General features: G+C 36.4%; 1 protein-coding gene across 1 annotated transcript in view; it reads left to right on the forward strand.

Moving 5' to 3' along the window:
• Positions 1-19,649, forward strand: part of NEGR1 (neuronal growth regulator 1) — a 522,129-nt gene that overhangs the window by 379,243 nt on the left and 123,237 nt on the right. The window contains exon 4 of the mRNA XM_070939458.1: positions 2,826-2,957. Coding sequence (XP_070795559.1) covers positions 2,826-2,957 — 132 coding nt within the window. The remainder of the gene's footprint in view (positions 1-2,825; positions 2,958-19,649) is intronic.

Below are 19,649 nucleotides of genomic sequence, written 5' to 3' on the forward strand. Positions count from 1 at the left end.
GTTTGAGGATATAACAGCAGAGTCAGGTAGTACATTCCAGGCATTGACCACTCTGTTGCTGAAGTCGTATTTTCTGCAATCGAGTATGGAGCAGTTTACCTTGAGTTTGTATCTATTATTTGCCCATGTATTATTGCAGTTGAAGCTGAAGAAGTCATTGACAGGTAGGACATTGTAGCAGACAATTTTGAGTACTACGCTTAGGTCAGACCGTAGTCGACATAGTTCTAAGTTGTCCAAGCCCAAAATTTTGAGCCTGGTGGCATATTGTGAGCAGAGGAGTGGAGTACTCTTCTCGTGAAATACCTCTGGACTCGCTCAATTGTATTAATGTCTAGTATACAATGTGGATTCCAGGCAGACAAGCTGTATTTGAGGATTGGTCTGGCAAAGGTTTTGTATGCCCTAGTTAACAATTCAATGTTACTGGAGAAGAAACTTTGCAAAATTAGGTTAACAACTTTTTGGCAATGCTGTTACAGTGAGCTCTGGGGCTTAGATCATTTGAAATGAGTATTCCTAGGTCCTTGACAGAGTGAGGGTCATCTACGAGGTCGTATCCGTCCAGCTTGTATTTAGTGTTCTGATTTTCGTTGCCAATGCTTAAGACAGAGCACTTGTTGGTTGAGATTTGAAATTGCCAAGTGTTCTACAATTCTGTGTGTCTATTTTTCTCAGCTCCACCCCACTGGAATTAATGGTTGTGCTGTCAGCCATGATTCAGGTGTTTCTGAATCATGGCTGTTTACTACTTAAAATAGCTTACTAAAAAAGACTGAAGTTGGCATTTTTTTCCTAGTTTATAATTATTCTGTTTTAATTTATTTTAAGAAATTTTTTGGGGAAGAATACCCCCTCATTTATCTATGAACTCAAATTCATATCTTTATAAGATGTACCTGGAAAACATACAACTATAACAAACGTTTGCTGCAAGACAGCATGCCATAGTAGACATGATTAAAACAGAATTTTTAAAAAATAAAAAGTGTTCATGAAAAGAAAATGAGTGCACCATTTTGTAGACCTTGACTGAATAACTGTTCCTAACAAGAATAATAAAACTATAAAGTGATGAGCAAGGAGTAATGGTTTTCAAATAAATTGTGAGAGATTATGATGTGGCAAACCTTGGGGAGCTAAGCATAACAAAGAATAATAAAGGAAACATGAAATACTTCTTGGCTGTGATTATTTGGAAACCTTCAATGGGAATGGTCTTTATTAACCTTGGGATACAATAGGATAATTATGTTTCCTGATACTACATTGAGTTCTTCCATCTCTTTCAGGTCAAATTATATAGTTACTGATTCAATGACCAAATGTTTGGCTAGAGAATCTAAGAACCTTGTAGAATGTGCTTTAAAACTGGAGTTTCGGGGGAAAAAAATTGGAGTTTGGAATGGAGAGTTGTAGCAAAAGGGATAGAAAGAAAGAGGAAGAAGGAAAAATAAGTAAAGGAAATAAGAGTAGCTAGCTAAATGTGTTTGGGTGAATATGTGTATAAGCAAGAGAATGAGAATGATAGCTTAAAACTCCAATTCTGCTCTTTAACATGTGAAGCTTCTAAATTCTTCTCTGAAGATCATGTCAGATTTAAAGTTTAATGAAACACAGCTTCATAACTTCATATTGGTGTAGAAAGCTATGAATTGATTGTATATTCAAGGGTAAATCCCATTACTCTTAGAATCTGGTTTGTTCAAAATGAAATAGTAGGCATACAGCTTATGCAAGGTGGGTTGTTCAGTTTTTGGGTAGCATGTGGAGTGTCTCAAGACATTGGGTACATATACACATATGTCTCAAGACATATGTGTATATGTGTATGTCACATATTTGAATCAGAATAATATTTGTCTTTAGAAAATTATTGTTACCAAAGATACTTTTTGGAAAAGATGTCTGGGTGCAGTGGCAGTCTCAATTTTAGATAGGACTTTATTTCAAGGATTGATTTCCAAACCAGTTACATTAAGAATTAAATTGAACAAGATTCAACACGTAATTAGAACAGATAGAATCATATATTGTTGTTAGACAAATGTTCACCTATGAAACTAACTGCTTATAATATATTGGATTGTGTTGATGCCATGATTTAGAGTACATATTTGGTGTATGTGTCAAATTATTTTTTCTGGACCAAGTGGAACTTCATATTTTGTAAATGTCAATATAAACTGAGGTATATTAGTGAATGTTCATCTTACAAGCTAGAAGGCTGTTCACTCAACTAGCCGATGGGCATAGAATTATTTGTAGTATGCTAAATTTAGGTAATGCTAAACTGTTATAAAACTTATGTATTTTTTTTTCATTGGCTAGTCACTGTTATAACACTGCTGCTAAAATGAGATTATTGTGGGCCACTTGGTGTAAACCAGTTAGGAATCACAACCAGATTAATTAATTCTGCTTTATTGTGAAGTTATATTGACAGAATCTTGCAAGTCTGAAAATACAGTCCTTTCCCCTGCTTCCTTTACAGCCCAAAATTAGGGAGGGTCTCTTCTGAGCCACTTACTCTCCCCACTACCCAGTTTCCAGCTTTGCTGTTTCTTATCTGACCATTTCCTTGACAGTGTCTCTTTCCCAGACTCCCAAAGTCTTTTCTACATACCATTACACTTGTATAATGTGAGATTGTTTTCTGAGCACAAGAAAAGAAGTAAAATGTACTCATTTTTCATTTTAGAAATAGTTCTGTCAGCAGAACTTTTGTGTAGTGCGTTGTTTATATCTGAATAAGATTCATTCAGCTCCAGTTCCTTTTCCACCAGATTTCCTATTTTTGACATCTTTTTCTTCTTTCATTTCAGCCAAACCCTTTGAAAACGGACAATACTTGGACATCTATGGAATTACAAGAGACCAAGCTGGGGAGTATGAATGTAGTGCTGAAAATGATGTCTCAGTTCCAGATGTGAAAAAAGTAAAAGTCACAGTAAACTGTAAGTCATCAGTTTTTGTTTTTTTAAAATGAATCATTAAGTACATGATTTTAGAAGCAAAAAGCAGTTGTCAATAAATGATTAAATGTGATGTAAATTCTGTATAAAGATTACACTAGGTGAGAAGCATAGCAACAGGCTCTGCCCACAACTTGTATGTCTTCTGGAGAAGGTCATTGACCTTTTGTACCAGTGGAAACTCTTGGCAGTTCTTACAGTAATTTACATTTCATGAGCATGCGTTACTCCCAGCCACACATCTCAAAAAGATTTATTTTGAAAGCCTTTCTCATCCATCCGGAGAGTTCTTCAACATGCTGGTTTGCTGGGCTGCCTATTCATTTATTCCACTCTTTCTTTCTGAATTGGAAATGTTTACTAATCTCAGTCCTTGATAAGAAGAGAACAGAACTCCATAGATTTTAGCAAGATTTCCACAAAATGTGGCGATTAAACAACAGAAAGCTGAAAATGAATGAAGACTGTGAGAACTTCTCATTCCCCACTAAAAAGGTCTTACCAAAAAGATACCTTTGGGGCCAATGCTTATGTGTGCGTATTATGTATACTTATATACGTACACATACATATGTGTATGTGTGTATGTGTATGTGTATGAAAAAATTAAACTATAAAAGTGCAAGGAAAAGATTTAATCCTAATTTTTAAATCCACATTCTGAAATGTTAGACAGAAAAATTTACTTACATAAAATATTGTAATATGTTTCCCTAATAACAAATTCAAACTTTCTGGAGATTTTTTAAATTTATAATAAAGAAAATGATAATAGATAAAACCCTACTGTACTTTATTTAAACTGACTTGTATTTTCCTTGTTTCGTCCTTTTGCAAAATTCTGAAGTCCATGTCTTTGATAGTTTCAGTAATGAAATTGTTTTGAGTTGCTGCATGTTAAGATTAAGTTTGAGTGAAAAAAAAAACTCAGTTCAATTTTAAATGAGTTCAATTTTAAAAGGAGTTGGGACAGTGAGGTTTTGAGGAGATGGGGAAAATTTACAGTTATCTTAGTGGCCATTCCTTCTCACACACTTAATATCTTTCAGATTATAGTCGTATTTATGTACTCTAACACAAATAGTTCTCCATTAGGCTTAATATTAACACACCACTAATTTATTGTTTCAGGAAAAATGCAGTAGAAAAATTGTAGTTCCTATGATGGGCTGGTGTTTCTCAATCTTGGCAACTGTCAGATGTGTGGACTTCAATTCCACACATTCCCCAACTAGCAAACACTGCCCTAAGAGAAATGAAGTAATACACCCCTGTATTGCCAAAAGAAATACTGGTACTTAGGAAGACACTTTGTGTCTTGAATCATAAGGAGACTGGTAACACCTTTTCAGACTAATTATTAAATAAGACTAAAGCCACAAATGTTAACTACAGAACACTGTTAGAATAATATAGTAGAAGGATGATTTAGATTGATGAGTGATGAAATGGGGAGATGAAATGGTTATGCCAATGCAAGTTATATCTAAAACACATTGCAAATACCATATGAATTTATAATTAAAAACCCATTGTTTTTGTACAGAACTTCTGAAATCTTCTGATGTATGTCAGTTCTTCAGTCTTTACTCAATTCTGTTGGTAGAGTTTTTTGTTCCAAAATAGCTGCTTTGATATACTTTAGGAATTCTGGGAATTGAAGTCCACACATCTTAAAGTAACCAAAGTTGAGGAATACCAGTCAAACTATTCTCCAATCATAATCGCAAAACTCAGAAATCAAAATGCAAAAATGTTTTAGCATTTTGAGATAAAAAAATGGGAAATCTGCAGCTTAGGTCCTAAAATAAGGAGGCATGGTATTTTGTTTTTTGTAAATAGAACTCCCACACCCTCTACAACTTTGGAAAATCCTGAAAAACTTGACTGTATAGATATGCTTGAGAAATGTCTGTTAATTCATCTTTTGACATTGTAAATCCAGAGGTTGATGTGGGCATCTTCTTGTCATTTGTTTGCCTGTTAGGCAAACTACCCCAATTTACTTGGCTTTGACACTACCTCCAAGGCATGATCCTATATTAACATATAGGAGGTTTTTTAACAGAAAGAGGTTTTTTTCTTTAGTAGAAGTATGATTTTAAAAAAAAAATACTTGACAAATTTATGTATTCTCCCCACCAAAACAAAATAAAGCCTCATCAGTAGGACTCTTTTAAAATCTGGTGTTTCAGGGTGATGTATTGTTCACGTTCAAATGTTATTTTTTTTTAATGTGTTGGGATTTCTTCCTCTTAATGGGAAACATTCAGATATGTAATCCCCCTCTCTGTAAATTCCCAGTACTTGAATAATCTAGAATGTGCTTCAAAAAAACTATGACTGTATTCACTGAGCTCTTAGTTTTTCTGAATCTGACTTTAGATTATATAAAGCTTGGTCAGCCTTATCTGCATGTCTTGTGAGCCTGTCATACTACTAGCAATATATTGCCAATAAGGTTTCAACCAGCTATCGCCTGTAGCTAGATTAGGAGTATTGGAATTCTTCCTGGATTGCCCAGAGCTGCCTCATTATATCAGTTTCTACTTTCTGTCTACTTAGGAATAAATATATATCTGTAAATGTAAACTGTATATAGTACATATACTTTATGTACTCAGACACAACTTTAACTTCCATTAGAAAAACAGATTCTATTGAAATCCAGCATCATTACTATTTTGGCATTTTCCTTAGATCTTCTATAACAGGGGTATCAAAGTCGATTTCATTGATGGCCGCATCAAGGTTGTGTTTGACCTTGGGGGCTGGGTGGGTGTGGCAATGATAGGCATGGCCAGTTGGATGTCACTGGTGACGGGGGCACCTGTGGTCCATGCGCTCTGCTCATGAAAACGGGCTCCTGAGCTCCGTTTTCAGCTGGGATGGCCTCCAGAAACCCTCTGCTAGCAAAAACGGAACTCAGGAGGGCGGCATGCGCCCCTTGTGAGCTGCATTTTCATCTGGGATGGCGTCCTGCAACCCTCTGCCAGCAAAAATAGAGCTTTGGAGGGCTACATGTAGCCCTCGCGAGCTCAGTTTTTGGCTGGAATGGATTCCAACCCTCTGCCAGCAAAAACAGAACTTGAGAGGGTCATGCGTGGCTGTTCCGAGCTTCGATTTTGTTGGCAGAGGCACCACGAGTTGTTTCCAGGATGGCCCCATTGTCTAGATCTAAGCACCACGCAGGCCGGATCCAGCCCGGGGGGCTTGAGTTTGACAGCCCTGTTCTATAACATTAGTTACAGATTTTATGTGACATGCAATTTTTCTGATCGTCACAAGGTATGGGTTAATATAAAATATGCCCTACTTTGAACTCTCCATCAATATCTTGCTGGCCATTTGGAAATAGAATAATAGGCTATGCAGATCTTTTGCTGGATATAATACAGTGCTTTTCATTCTTGCTTGAAACATTCAAATATAGTTTACAAGATAAATGGCTTGTGGTAGATATACTGATCTCAAACTTCCTAAAGCAGTCCTAAATTCCATAATAATTTAATAGTCCAGTGAAGCAAAACAGGATCTTTTTTAATGCAGTTCATATAAACCTGACTTTCAGATCTGTCCAACACTTTGCAAGGATAAAGGTTCAAACTGTACTGTATCAATCCTTCCATCCATTTCATCTATGGTTCTTTCTTTTTCTAATATCCCACCTAGAATATCAGAGAAATCTCATAAAAGCATAGCACATTGTCAGACCAAGCTGTGTATTTGAACTACAGTATATTGTTACTTACGTATATCACAGGTCATCTGACACTCAAGAATAAAGGTTACTGCCTTTCCTGCCAGATGAAAGGAAGGTTTTTGTGTAAACTGTTGTATTATCAAGGGTAAAAAGTCCAACTAGGAGAAAGATCACGATCCCTTGGTTTTTGATGTGAACATTTTGTATCATTTACCACTCCACTGCCTTTGGACAAATTGAACAGGATTCTAGTTTCTTTTTTCCCTATATTGCTGTAAATCCGAGGTAGCTGCCCCAAAATCGATGACATTACATCAGATTTATGGTCGCATTGGAAAGTGCAATTTGTCCTAATGGCCTTGGCTCTACAATTGTAATTAAAATAGCTGTAAATGTTGATAGATGGTGGAAGGTGTATGTGGAAGCGTTGATTCACCGAGGAAATTTCAACAAACTGCAACTCTTGCAAGAAAGACTTCGTGATCTCTGTATCATGCAAATCACCATATGCTTAGCAAGAGAGTTAACTCATCAAGATATAACAACCATTGCACTCACCAGATGTGTGTTTAACAAAAACAGCTGCAGGCTGGAAGCTGCTTAGAGTCAGAGAAATGATTTATGGGTGTGTCTGCATTTTAATTTTCAATGAATATATATGTTAATGTTTGAAAACAAATTCCCATAATGTCCTAATCTACTGTGTTGCTTTCATTGCATCTAATTCTGAAGTTATTTTGCTAAGCAGTGTGTGAGGGAAATAGCATATTTAGCCTCTTTTTTACTGCCTATTTACCAATGCAGTACATACTTTCTATAAATAAGGAAAGATAGATTTACTCATGCAGATTTTGGAAAGAGAAGATAATTTGTACATTTTTAAAAAAATGTTGTTCCTTGCAAAATAAGGATGTAGAAAGTTTCTTGAATTGCAATTTGAGCAGGGAAGTGGGGTATTAAGCACTTGAAAACCTTCAGAATTTTTCTTTTTCATGCCAACGAGAGGTCCACCCAGACTGGACATACAGCCTAATAATTCTTGGTTACTATCAAACAATGGTGCTGTCAGGGTGCAGTGAGACCTGGAAGTGATGAAAGAAATAGAGTGATAAGAGGGAAAAAAATCCAACACCCTACTTTGTTGAAAGCACCAAATTCAAGCAAGCTCTCACAGAATAATGTGTCAAATGTGAGAAATAAAAACAAATTTTTCAAACCCTGTGGAGTGAGCCTCGTTTCTGCTGCTCAAGCTGTTTTCTGTGGAGATGGCACCAATAAATGAAGCCCATATGAAGCTAAAAGGTATAAAGGATGCACACATTTAACAGGAACAAAATTTCATGATCCAAGAAACAACACTATAGAGCTATGGCTACTTGAGCAAACCTTTTGCATTTATATATTTTTTTATTCAAACAATGTTTTTAAATTGCTTTCAACAGTAAATGATTTACTATATGAACTTTATTCAGTAGAAACACTTTTAGACATTAAATATGACAAAAACACTATGGATCCTTTCCATCCATAGGTATTTTCTTCATCCTCATTCCTTCCCACATTTTAATTTTTAATGAGCCAAAACTTGTAACACTTAGTTTAAAAAAAAAGAGGGCTATTGTGGACAAGCAGTAGCAATAATGATCACTATATGAAAAAGAGCATCTGCAGGTAGCAAAAGCAACTGAGAAATAATGAGCATTGTTGATGACACTGATGATGGAGTACATTTTTTACCTACAACATGTCATTCCACAATATCTACAGAGAGGAATAGTGGCTCTCTGCGCAAAGTGCATGCACATACATATGAAGAAAATCAGATGCAGTATCTGCAGTAGCCATATGCACCTAAATAAAAGCTGTTGTTTTAATGATTTGAAAAGGGAGGGAGGTGTTGTGGATCTAGATCAGGGGTATCAAACTTGCATCATCACGGCAGCGTCATGTGACATATCAAGTCTTTTTTCCTCTTTGCTAAACTGGGCATGGGCATGGCCAGCATGTAATGCTTCCGGCTGGCAGGCCACACGTTTGACAGCCCTGGTCTAGAGAAAGACCTGAATTTTTCAGTACATTTATACATGCCTGTCATTCACAGTTCCTGGGGTTTACTTGTCATTATTGTAAACCCCCTGAATGATATATGCTTTGAAGCAGTCCCATGAAGCAGTGACCTCAGTGGAATGCAGTTCATTTCTCTTCTGACCAAAACATTTTACTGTTTATTGTACTGTAGAAATTCTGTCTGCACAGAATTTTGCTAAAAATCAATTCTGAGCAACTATGCAGCATAAACAAAAGACCCATTCTTTAAATATTGGATATTCATTTTTATGTTGTAAACAGTTGCTCATACATTCCTTCCAAATGTATGCAAGGAAAAAAATTATCCCCCTTAATGATTTTTCATATGTGAAGATTTGTATTTCTTTTGCTTCTGAGACATTGCAGTAAAATTTCTGTTTATTCTTTCTGCTTTTATTCTATTTTGATTGTGCCAATTATGCTTTTTTTTTTAATTAAATATGTCATCATGTCTTTATTTTAAAAAGATAACTTTATAAATATGATAGGTGTTAGTAGATATATGGTGGGAGGTAGATGAACAGGAATATACATGCATGTGTTCTGTACAGAATGTGCAATTAGTAGTAGAGGGAATGTTTAATTGCTAGCGAGAATACCATTCCAGCAGAATTAAAATAAATAATCTGTGTTTTATTTTGTCAGCAAGGTTTTATTTGCATTTTTAATTGTAAGGCAGATGCTGATTTATAGTTTACCTGGGTTAATGTAGTAAAATGTGAATATGCCATCTGAAATATTGGCTGGAATTTACACACACACAGCAGTTTTGCTACTAAGTCATTTGAGATGTCAATATGTAATTTCAAAAAATAAGTATTAATGAAGTTATTAAATTCTTAGATTTCTAGAAATTGAAGCTGGAATCCTGGAATGTTTTAAGATAAGACTTTTCAGTTTCTAATCTAGACACAATTGGAATTGAGAAGTATGATTCTCAGAAATCCTTTGTTAGATCCTCTATCCTAAGTGCATATTTTGGGTGACTAGTGTGGGTAGTCTTGGGAGTGGGTAAGGAACAATTTGTTAAAGAAAATTTTTAGAAAAGACAACTCAGTCCTGAAAAATAGGATAGCATGAGAATGAAACTCAAGATAATCTTACCTTGATTTTCTTTGGTATAAGATAGGGCACAGAGAAAGTCTTTCAAGTTTCTGTTATGCTATCCTACAACAATAAACTGATGCCTGGAATCCCTAGAATGGCTGTTTCTTGACCCTGCCTATCTTGAAGAGCTGACAACAAATTTCATTGTTTAGTTTAGCATACATTTATGAAGGTAGTGGAGAGACTATTTATGGCTACAATTAGTTCCATACTGCATAGCTTACATACAAATCAAAGATTTGAATATAAAAGATAGCACTTAGAAGGAGCAGCGGGGAATTGTCTTAGAATATAATAGAATATCAGAGTTGGAAGGAACCTTAGAGGTCTTTTAGTCCAACCCCTGCTGAAGCAAGAGACCCTATACCATTTCAGACAGGTGGCTGTGTCCAGTTTCTTCTTAAAAGCCTCCAGAGATGGAGAACCCACAACTTCTGAAGGTTCCACTTGTTGATTGTTCTCACTGTCAGGAAATTTCTCCTTAGTTCTAGGTTGCTTCTCTCCTTGATTAGCTTCCATCCGTTGTTTCTTATCTTAGAATTTGGGTTTCTTCCTTGCTAGAAAATGTGCAATTATATTTCTTTGGTTGACTTAAAATTAAGAAAAATTTATCCAACACAAAGCAGAATAAAATCAACATAGGCAGCCGCAAAACAGAATCATAAATAAGAACTTCTCACATGCTGTTATACTAGAGTACTAGAGCATTACAGTTTGGCAAGAAACGCAGTCAGGAAAGGGGCATGGATTTTCACAACCAATGCACTATATCAGTCTGCATCCTCTGCCAGTTTGGAAGTTTTCAGTAAACTCTTCTATCTCATATAGTTCTATTCTGTCCATATGCAGGTCTCCAAAAATACATGGATTTTGCATGCAACTTTTCTACAGATATTCACTTTGGGGCATGATTTTTTAAATTAAGAGCTGCATAAAAATGTGCAAGTATCTGGAAGGAGAATGATATGTACAGAAACTAAATTAAATTTGTTTGCTGGGAAAAAAAAGTTAGATTTGTGGTCATTTTCATGATGACTATGACCAATCTCCAAACACCCATGTACTTGAAAGTGATGTGTAACACCTCATGTATTTCAGAACTCTTGTCCTTTAAGATTTTCCCTTCCATCACCATTTCAGCTTTCTTATATCTTTCTTTCTGTGCAAGGCAATGCTGTTTTTAAAAAGGCATTGGCCTTCTATTCTCCATATGAGCTATTCTTGAAAGAAGATATTCTGGACTCAGGCAATGTATATTCATTCATTCACTCATTCGTTCATTCATTTATTATATTGTTATTACATCTTTATTGCATTTTTATTACTTTATAAGTAACTCAAGATGGCGAACATATATAGTATTCTATCCTCCTCCTCCTTTCCCCACAACAACCCTGTGATGTGGGTTGTGCTAAGAGAGATAGGGTGACTGAAGTCATTCAGCCAGCTTTCACCCTTAAGGTGACACTAGAACTCACAGTCTCCTGGTTTCTTGCTTGGTTCCTTAATCACTACACCAAACTGGCTTCTATATCCCATTTTATCTGACTATGAAGAAGGAGATATATTGGTCATAGGAAACATCTTCTTTTGATCAGTGTACAGTTTTATACATGCGGGTATGTGATAAAATATGTTTGAACACATATGTTTTTTTTTTCTCTTAATATTGAGAATTGAGTTTTGAAAAGTTGGCAAAACTTCTTTTTATTTGCTTTACAATTTTGAAGTTTTCCCGCTGTGGATTGCAGAGACAATTTGGGGAGAAAAAAAAATACTGCATCAAAATTCACCCTGTAGTGACTTGATCATCACCTTAGAATCAAGGAAAGAATACTTTTAGTAGAAAGACCTGCTCAAGTTGATTTCTTTTCTTAGATACTTTAGCTTTTTACAGAACAGCTCAACTTATTAGCATTTCTTAGAAGTCTGTGTTACAGTTGCTATGGCAGTTTGCATAATATTAGTTATAATGCTCATTTTAGTTTAGCTCATATACTCATACTTGTTTCTTGAATTTAATTATATCGCAAAACCTTAAACCTACTGATGAAGAAATTAGTGGACTATGATGTTTGTTGTGGTTTTGAGTGTTAAAATGGATAATTTTTGCTTTAATCTTTTCAGATTTGTGTTGTTTAAGAACACCAGTCAATGGTTTTCTCAGAATAAATTGCACTTCAGCCTTGTTTTAAAAGAGGCAGTGGTTAAGCAGAGCCCCAAAATGCTGACTTCTTTTTCATGGCTTTGTCCAGTGGTGGGATTCAGCCAGTTCGCACCACTTTGGGAGGACCGGTTGTTAACTTTCTGAGCAGTTTGGCAAACTGGTTTTTGGAAGAAATCATTAGGGCAGAGAACCGGTTGTTAAATTACTTGAATCCCACCACTGGCTTTGTCTACTAAACAAATAGCATAATAAATAGAATTACAGAGTTGGAAGGGACCTTGGAGGTCTTCTAGTCCAATCTCCTGCTGAAGCAGGAGACCTTATACCATTTCAGACAGGTGGCCTTCCAGTTTCTTCTTAAAAGCCTCCACTGAGGAGCACCTTCTTGAACTTCTGAAGGCAAGCTGTTTGAAAACACTGCTTAATTGTTTTCATTGTTAAGAAATTTCTCCTTAGTTCTAAGTTGCTTCTGTCCTTAATTAGTTTCCATCCACTGTTTCATGTCTGTCTTCCGGTGCTTTAGAAAATAAGCTGATCCCCCTCTTCTTTGTGACAGTCCCTCAAATATTAGAACACTGCTATCATGTCACCCCAGTCCTTCTTTTCCATAGACTAGACATACCCAATTCCTGTAGCTATTTTTCATATGTTTTAGCCTCCAGCCCTCTAATCAACTTTGTTGTTCTTTTCTGCACTCAGAAACAGAAAGTTGTGCAGAAGTACAACTATTAATATTGGATACACTAATTGTAGACTTTCTTGTAGATGGTTAAAAATAGGATGTACACAGATCATCACTGCTATTTGGGAAGCATTCATATCCTGGGATTTATTTACAGTTGGTCTGACCAGAATCAATTTAGATTAGGGTATGACTAAATACCTCATTTCTGCCATTTCTGTCTGATTCCCAAACATTTCCAGTTGTATAACTTACAATAGTTTCCTTCCACACTAGATAGTAATTTAAAGTTTTGTTATTCTTGCATATTTCTGAAATCAGAGATCAGCCAATGTTGTAGGTTCTATAAACTAATGCAAGTCCCCATTATTTCTCTCTTACTTTCACTGAATGAAACAAATTGCATACTATTTTTGTGGCCCAGTGCAAAAATGCAAAAAAAAACCCAAAACCTGTAAGATTGCCCATGATACTACTGAAATAGCCATTTAATGAAAATGTGTGGTATGTGATCTATGTGTGCTGTGTAATTTGGGGAGAAATGTGTATAATTTTTACTGCCAATACCCATGATAGAGAAGCTCAAATAAAAGCAAATTCTTCTCTTCATTATGGCCTGGATTTAGGTTATTTACTCGAGAATTCTATATTGTATATTTAAACACAATAGCAAGCTAACCACCCTGTTTTTCTGTCAATAAAGTTAGCCTACAAAGATGTTAACTGATTAGTACCTGAAAAGAAACCTGGCAATTTCACCCAGAAGTTGCATGCATATGTTAAAACAAGTTGGGCTAGAGTATTGTGTTCTGTAGCAACCTATAAGTGGGAGGTTGTGGAACTTCTTGCCAGTTTATACTAACTAAACTGGCACAAAGAAAGATGATCTGATCTTGAACTGATCTGATAGCTGCCATATAGTTTGCCATGATTAAGTATCATCTTATATCAACTGAGATGTTGCTTCAGAAGTAGTGGGAAACTATGATTTCAAACTATTCAAAGAAGTTAAAGTAAGCCCTGCAGTCATGTTTCCTCTAACTATTTTAGAGAATTTGCCAAATTTTCAATTTTATATTTTGATCTAGATCCTTGAAAAAAGATCTCATGTTTTGGCCAATATTCTCTATCTTGCTTTTTGGTTATTTTAATGTGTGTGTGTGTGTGTGTGTGTGTGAGGGAGGGAGGGATAGGAAGAGAGAGAGAGAGAGAGAGAGAGATACACACACACACACATATAATATAATACACACACACACACATACATATATGTATAATATTGCCATGAAGATTATAACATGTAGTTTTATAAGACCGATTAGGTTCTGCTTATGACCCATTGCATAGAAGACTTGTTAAACTGTATTAATGTTAATAAATAGTGTGATCTGGTTTAAATAATTTAACATGGTAAGATTGGTTTCAGTTACACAAGCATTGTGTTTAAGGAAGAAACTAAAATAATATTATTTTAAAAGCCCATATTCTTATTTATTTTTATATCCAGACTTTGGCCAGTATATAACAAAAATGAGCCATCATCCACTTCCAGAAAATTCATGGGTTGATCCCTTGCATGAGTTAAGCAACACAAGGCTACAGTTTGGTTCCTGCTTGGAGCTACAAAGCAACTAATGGCACAACTCTAGCGTTGTCAAAGAGGATATATGGCTTTATGTTCAAATGGCAAGTTGTACAAGTCAATCAAGATGCCAGCAAATGTATAAAGTTTTTCTTGCTCTAGGGGAAAAGTAGACATATTTTTCAGCATGAGTTCCAGGCAGTCGCACTGAATAATTATTGAAATTTTGAAAATATGTTCAAAGGAATTATTTTAATTGCCTTCATCCATTGTTAGGTTTCAAACAGAAAACATCAATGAATTTCTGACCCATGTAATAAAAAAAATACTTCCCTAATGGTTATGAAATACAGATTGGAGTAATAATTAACCTTAGGCTTTTCTGCTCTCTCTGTTATTTCTTTGATAGACTAATTCTCACAACTTACGGCAGAGTTTATTTCCTTTTTCTAGATAATGTGTCAAGAATTGCAGGTAGTGTCCCAGACAAGCAATCCTTTCCTACTAGCTTGTAATAGGCATTTGAAATGTCCTAAAAATAACTAGGCAATAATTGCCTGTTTTCTTCCAAGAGTGATCAGTGTAGCATTGATCATATGTGTGTGCGAGAGAATGTGAATGTATGTGTGTTTTGAAGCAAGAGTTTTGGTAAACAATATAACTTTCCCCCTCCCTTCTTTCCTGAATCCTTAAATAGTAACACAATGTGCCATTTGGAAATTAAATTGATCTTCCTATTGCATAGCAACATTTCTAATGCAGAATGATAGGGATAAGCAAAAATTACTGTATATTTACAGTGCCTTTTTTGGCTGTATAACCTATAACGTATGTACACAATGGACTTGGTTCTTGATTTAATTCAAGCATTCCAATTCATTTCTAATTGAGCAGAAGCTAGATCTATTAACTACCATTTAAAACTATATGGAGAGCATAACTTTTTCCATTTGAAATATTTGTTTACTATTAAAGAAAGGCAAAATCAACATGAATAACAAACACATAATTATCTTGGGCTGTACTTATGCTTTAACCATGTTCTTTTAGATTTGTTCTTTGCTGTGTGTGCAAGGGTGTATGTATGTACTGTAATTCCCACATATTGTTTTATTTGATAGGAACTAACTCTGTATAAGGCATTGCCACTGAGTGGGAAACTGTCCTAGGAATCAATGAAGTTTCTTTCTTGTAGTTATGAAGAGAGAGAGAGAGAGGGAGGGAGGGAGGGAGGGAGGGAGGGAGGGAGGGAGGGAGGGAGGGAGAGAGAGAGAGAGAGGGAGGGAGGGAGGGAGGGAGGGAGAACTATATTCTTGTCCTTTGGGTTTTTTCCGATCACAGTATTAATATTGCATGAGAGAGAGAATGGGATTACACTTGTCCCCACTGTACTAATTAAGTATAAGAATAAAGTTTGCAGCAAGGAACTCTTTGCCCTTTGCAAAAGTGGCTAGGTATTTACAGCCTAAAAAGAGCCAAGTTGGTGTTATAGCTAAGGCATCAGGCTAGAAACCTAACCTAGAAGAGACCATGAATTCCAGTCCCCTTTAGGCAAAAGCCAGATGAGTGACCTTGGGCCAGAGCCTCTCTCTCAGCTCTAGGAAGCAGGCACTAGCAAATCACTCTTAAAATCTTGCCAAGAAAACTGCAGGAACAAGTCTAGCAGTGACCAGGAATCAAAAATTGACTCAACGTCACACAAAACCCCCCCAAAACCCTGTACATCTTATTCACATATTCCTTCCTTAAACAATAATATTGTGGAACTAGTGAAGTTGTCTTAACTTACCATTCATGTATTGGAAGATAGGAACTGAAAAAAATAAATAAATTGACCTTTAGGAGCCAGGTTGGCACAGTGGTTAGAATGCAGTAGTGCAGACTAACTCTGCTCACAGCTAGGAGTTCGATTCTGACCGGATCAAGATTGACTCAGCCTTCCATCCTTCTGAGGTCAGTAAAATGAGGACCTAGATTGTTAGGAGAAATGTAAACTGCTTAGAGAGGACTGTAAAGCACTATGAAGTGATATATAAGTCTAAGTGCTGTCAGCTTTGGAAGCCATATTAGGCTGGAAGTTTCCATGCTGTCACCTTCTCATGTGTGGGAAAGTAGGAGGGGGGATTTAGTAGAGGGGTTGTTTGTAGACATAATAGCATTCTTCCAAGGTCAGGGCAATTCTACATCTGGAGAAGGAGTGGTTGGAGTGATGTCTCGAGATGGGACGGCGGTTGATTGGAGCATGTGATCGACTGAGGAGTGGGGATGCTTTTGAGGGTTTTGATTTACTGAGAGAAAACCCGAACCTCTCAGATTCGGGTTTTCCCAGATATGCCAGTTCACCTATTCTAGTAAATGGAACTTTGAAAAATGATTGCTTCAGAGTTTTACTTGGAGTTGGGGGTTTTCTGGAATGCTGACAATTGCTATTACTCTTATTGTAATCTGATCCATTACCGCTCTAATACATGGATGTCCCTTGTTCCATAAACTGAGAAATAGGGAATAAAATGTATAATTGTGCAGCATATATGATAGCATTATGAAACAATATGTTTTGGGAAATGTAGACATTGATTTAAGGATTCTTCATTTGAGATAGGTGATGATCTTGTGCTATAATTGAACACTGAAATTATCAAATCCATATGTCCCTAATCCAAATGCTGCATAGCTGAATGGATGTCACATTCTACTGCTTTGTTTTTAAATGAAAAATAAGAGGGAAAGAAATCAAATTATGGACATGTACAGTAATACCATTAAAGAGTTTTTTGTTTTAGCAAATTGAGTAAGATACCTCTAGAAAAAGAACCTTAGGCAATGTAAACACAAATACAGTGTCCATGTTATATGCTGCAATGGTTCTAAACTATTCTGCATCTGGTTTACTCTGCCAAGTTCTGAGTGCCATATTTTAAAATAAAGAATAGTTGGGATATTTAATAGCACTGAATCCTGTTCCAAGGAAGAGTGGTTGAAAAAGTTGGTGATATTTAACCGAGATTAGAGAAGATTAATGGGAATGGTATTACTATCTTCACCTAACTGAAAAACTGTCATAAGGAAGATGGAAACACAATTATTCTTTGCTGCTTCAGAGGATAGGACTAGAATCAGTGGATGGAAATCTCAGAAAAGTAGATTTCAGTCTAAGATTAGGAAACACTCCATAATGATAACAGCTGTTAAGAGTGAAGCAGGCTTCCTTAAGAGATAATAAGACTTTCTTCAGTGGGGATATTTTAAGCAAAGGCTGCATAGCTGAATGGATGCTGTAGCAACATTATTTCTTCCTGGACTAACTAGGGGGTTGAGTGAATATTCCCCAAGGTTCCGTTCAATTCTAATATTCTAAAATCATGGACCTTTTAGCGAAAACAATCTTCTGTTCCATCCTAAAATACAGATTGGAAGATTCACATGGAAAATGTCCACCACTGTTTAGAGAAAACAAATCCATACCTACCTACATCAGACAGAAATATATTAAAATATTTAGCTTAAAAGTGAAAACAATTTTTATCCCAATGGTGCTTTTTCAGGAGGCAACTGACTTTCTTGTTCCCCGCTATCCTGTCAGAGCTGAAGAAGCTTCTTGGATGAGAAGCAAAACATCTTCAAAAGAAAAAAACAAGAAAATCCAGTTGCCTCCTGAAAAAGCACCTTTGGGACAACCACGACCTGATTGTCCCAAAGGTGCTGTACAAACTAAAACAGTTTTCTTTTATATGGTAACTTTTTTTTACAGATCTTGTGTGGAAAGAGCATCCAAAACCGCTCATGACTTTAGCATGTATTTTCAGTACTTTTAGATTGCTTTTCGTTGGCAGATATTACTTTAATATAAATTCAGTGTCTGTTCTACAATTCGATAGGCAGAAACTTGTTTTATACTTTGCTACTTCTTCTCTACTGCATAGAGAAAGGAACTTAACTGAAAAGGGAAATATTGTTTAGACTTCAAGCAAAGGGGAGCTACTGTGGTTTTATTTAACGTTATCTATTTTATTTATTTATTTATACTTCATATTTGTAAACCACTCATTTCCCTCACAAGGGGCTCTCTGGGCTGTGTACAATATAATATAATTGATAAAATAAATTGTATAAAAATTAACATTAAAATTAGAATTACGTTAGGATTTAAAATAATAAAATTGTAGAATAATGACATTATAAACTTCTAAAGGATAAAAATCCCAAGATGGACACTTAATGTCCATCTTAATGTTGGTTATTACAGGTGAGAGGGATTCTCAGGGGCTAGCCAGCTCCACAGTTGTGTTGTCCTCTGTGCTCCCACACAAGGTTGCAGAGCCAAATTCTGGCTTCTTTGCAGAAGGCCAAGAGAGGCCTTTCTTCACCTGTGAGGACAGAATGTTCCATAATGCAGGGGCAGCACCCAAGAAGGCTCTCTTCCTAGACTCTGCCAATTGAAATTCCTTGACTGACGCTGGTGCAGCATACCTTCCCTGCCTGAATAAGTGAGACGGGCTGAGGTGAATATAGGTGATAAGCAACACTTTGAATTGGACCTAGAAACAAACTGGTACCCAGTGCAGTTCACAGAACAAGAGTGTTATATGTGCCCTTCTTTGGCCATCCAGTATGGCTCACTCAGCCACATTCACTACCAACTGAAAGCTTCCAGATACTTTTCAAGGATAGCCCCATGCAGAGTGTGTTTCAATAGCAATCAAGAGATAACCTGAGCATAACACAAGCAAAGAGCCTCCCTCTCCAGGAAAGGGTACAATTGGTACACAACACAGAGTTGGAGCCTCTCCAGGCCACGTTTGCCAACTGCTCTTTGAGCAGGAACCTGAGTTCAAGAAGAACTTCAAGTTACACACCAGGTTTGTCTACAGTAGTGCAACCCTATCCAAGATGATAAACTCCTGCATACAGAAGGATTCACCCATAGCCACTCACTTCACCCAGAATGGAGATACATAATCGGGTGTCATCAGCATATTGGTGATACCTGGTTCCATGAAGATGGATGATCTCACCTACTGGTTTCATATAGCTATTAAAAAGGAGCAGAGAAAGAGCCCTGAGCTGGATTTCTTTCTCCCTATTAATACCAATTAAGGGCAATCTCAGAGGAAGGAGGTGAACCAGCGCAAAACTGCCACACAATCCCAACTCCTCAAGTCAGCTCAAAAGGATACCATGGTTAATGGTCTCGGAAGCTGCTGAGAGGTCTAGGAGAGCAAGAATGGATGTATGACCTCCATTCCACTCCTACCAAAGTTTTTAGTTAGATTTTCTCTAAGTAGGGCTCTTTTTCCCTAGAACCATTTCCAATTGCTGCATCTAAATTTTCTATCAGATTCCAA

The sequence above is a fragment of the Pituophis catenifer genome, unplaced genomic scaffold (genome assembly GCF_029215685.1).
Source record: "Pituophis catenifer annectens isolate HBS135680 unplaced genomic scaffold, rPitCat1.0.hap2 SCAF_3, whole genome shotgun sequence".
In the NCBI taxonomy this organism is placed as follows: domain Eukaryota; kingdom Metazoa; phylum Chordata; class Lepidosauria; order Squamata; family Colubridae; genus Pituophis; species Pituophis catenifer.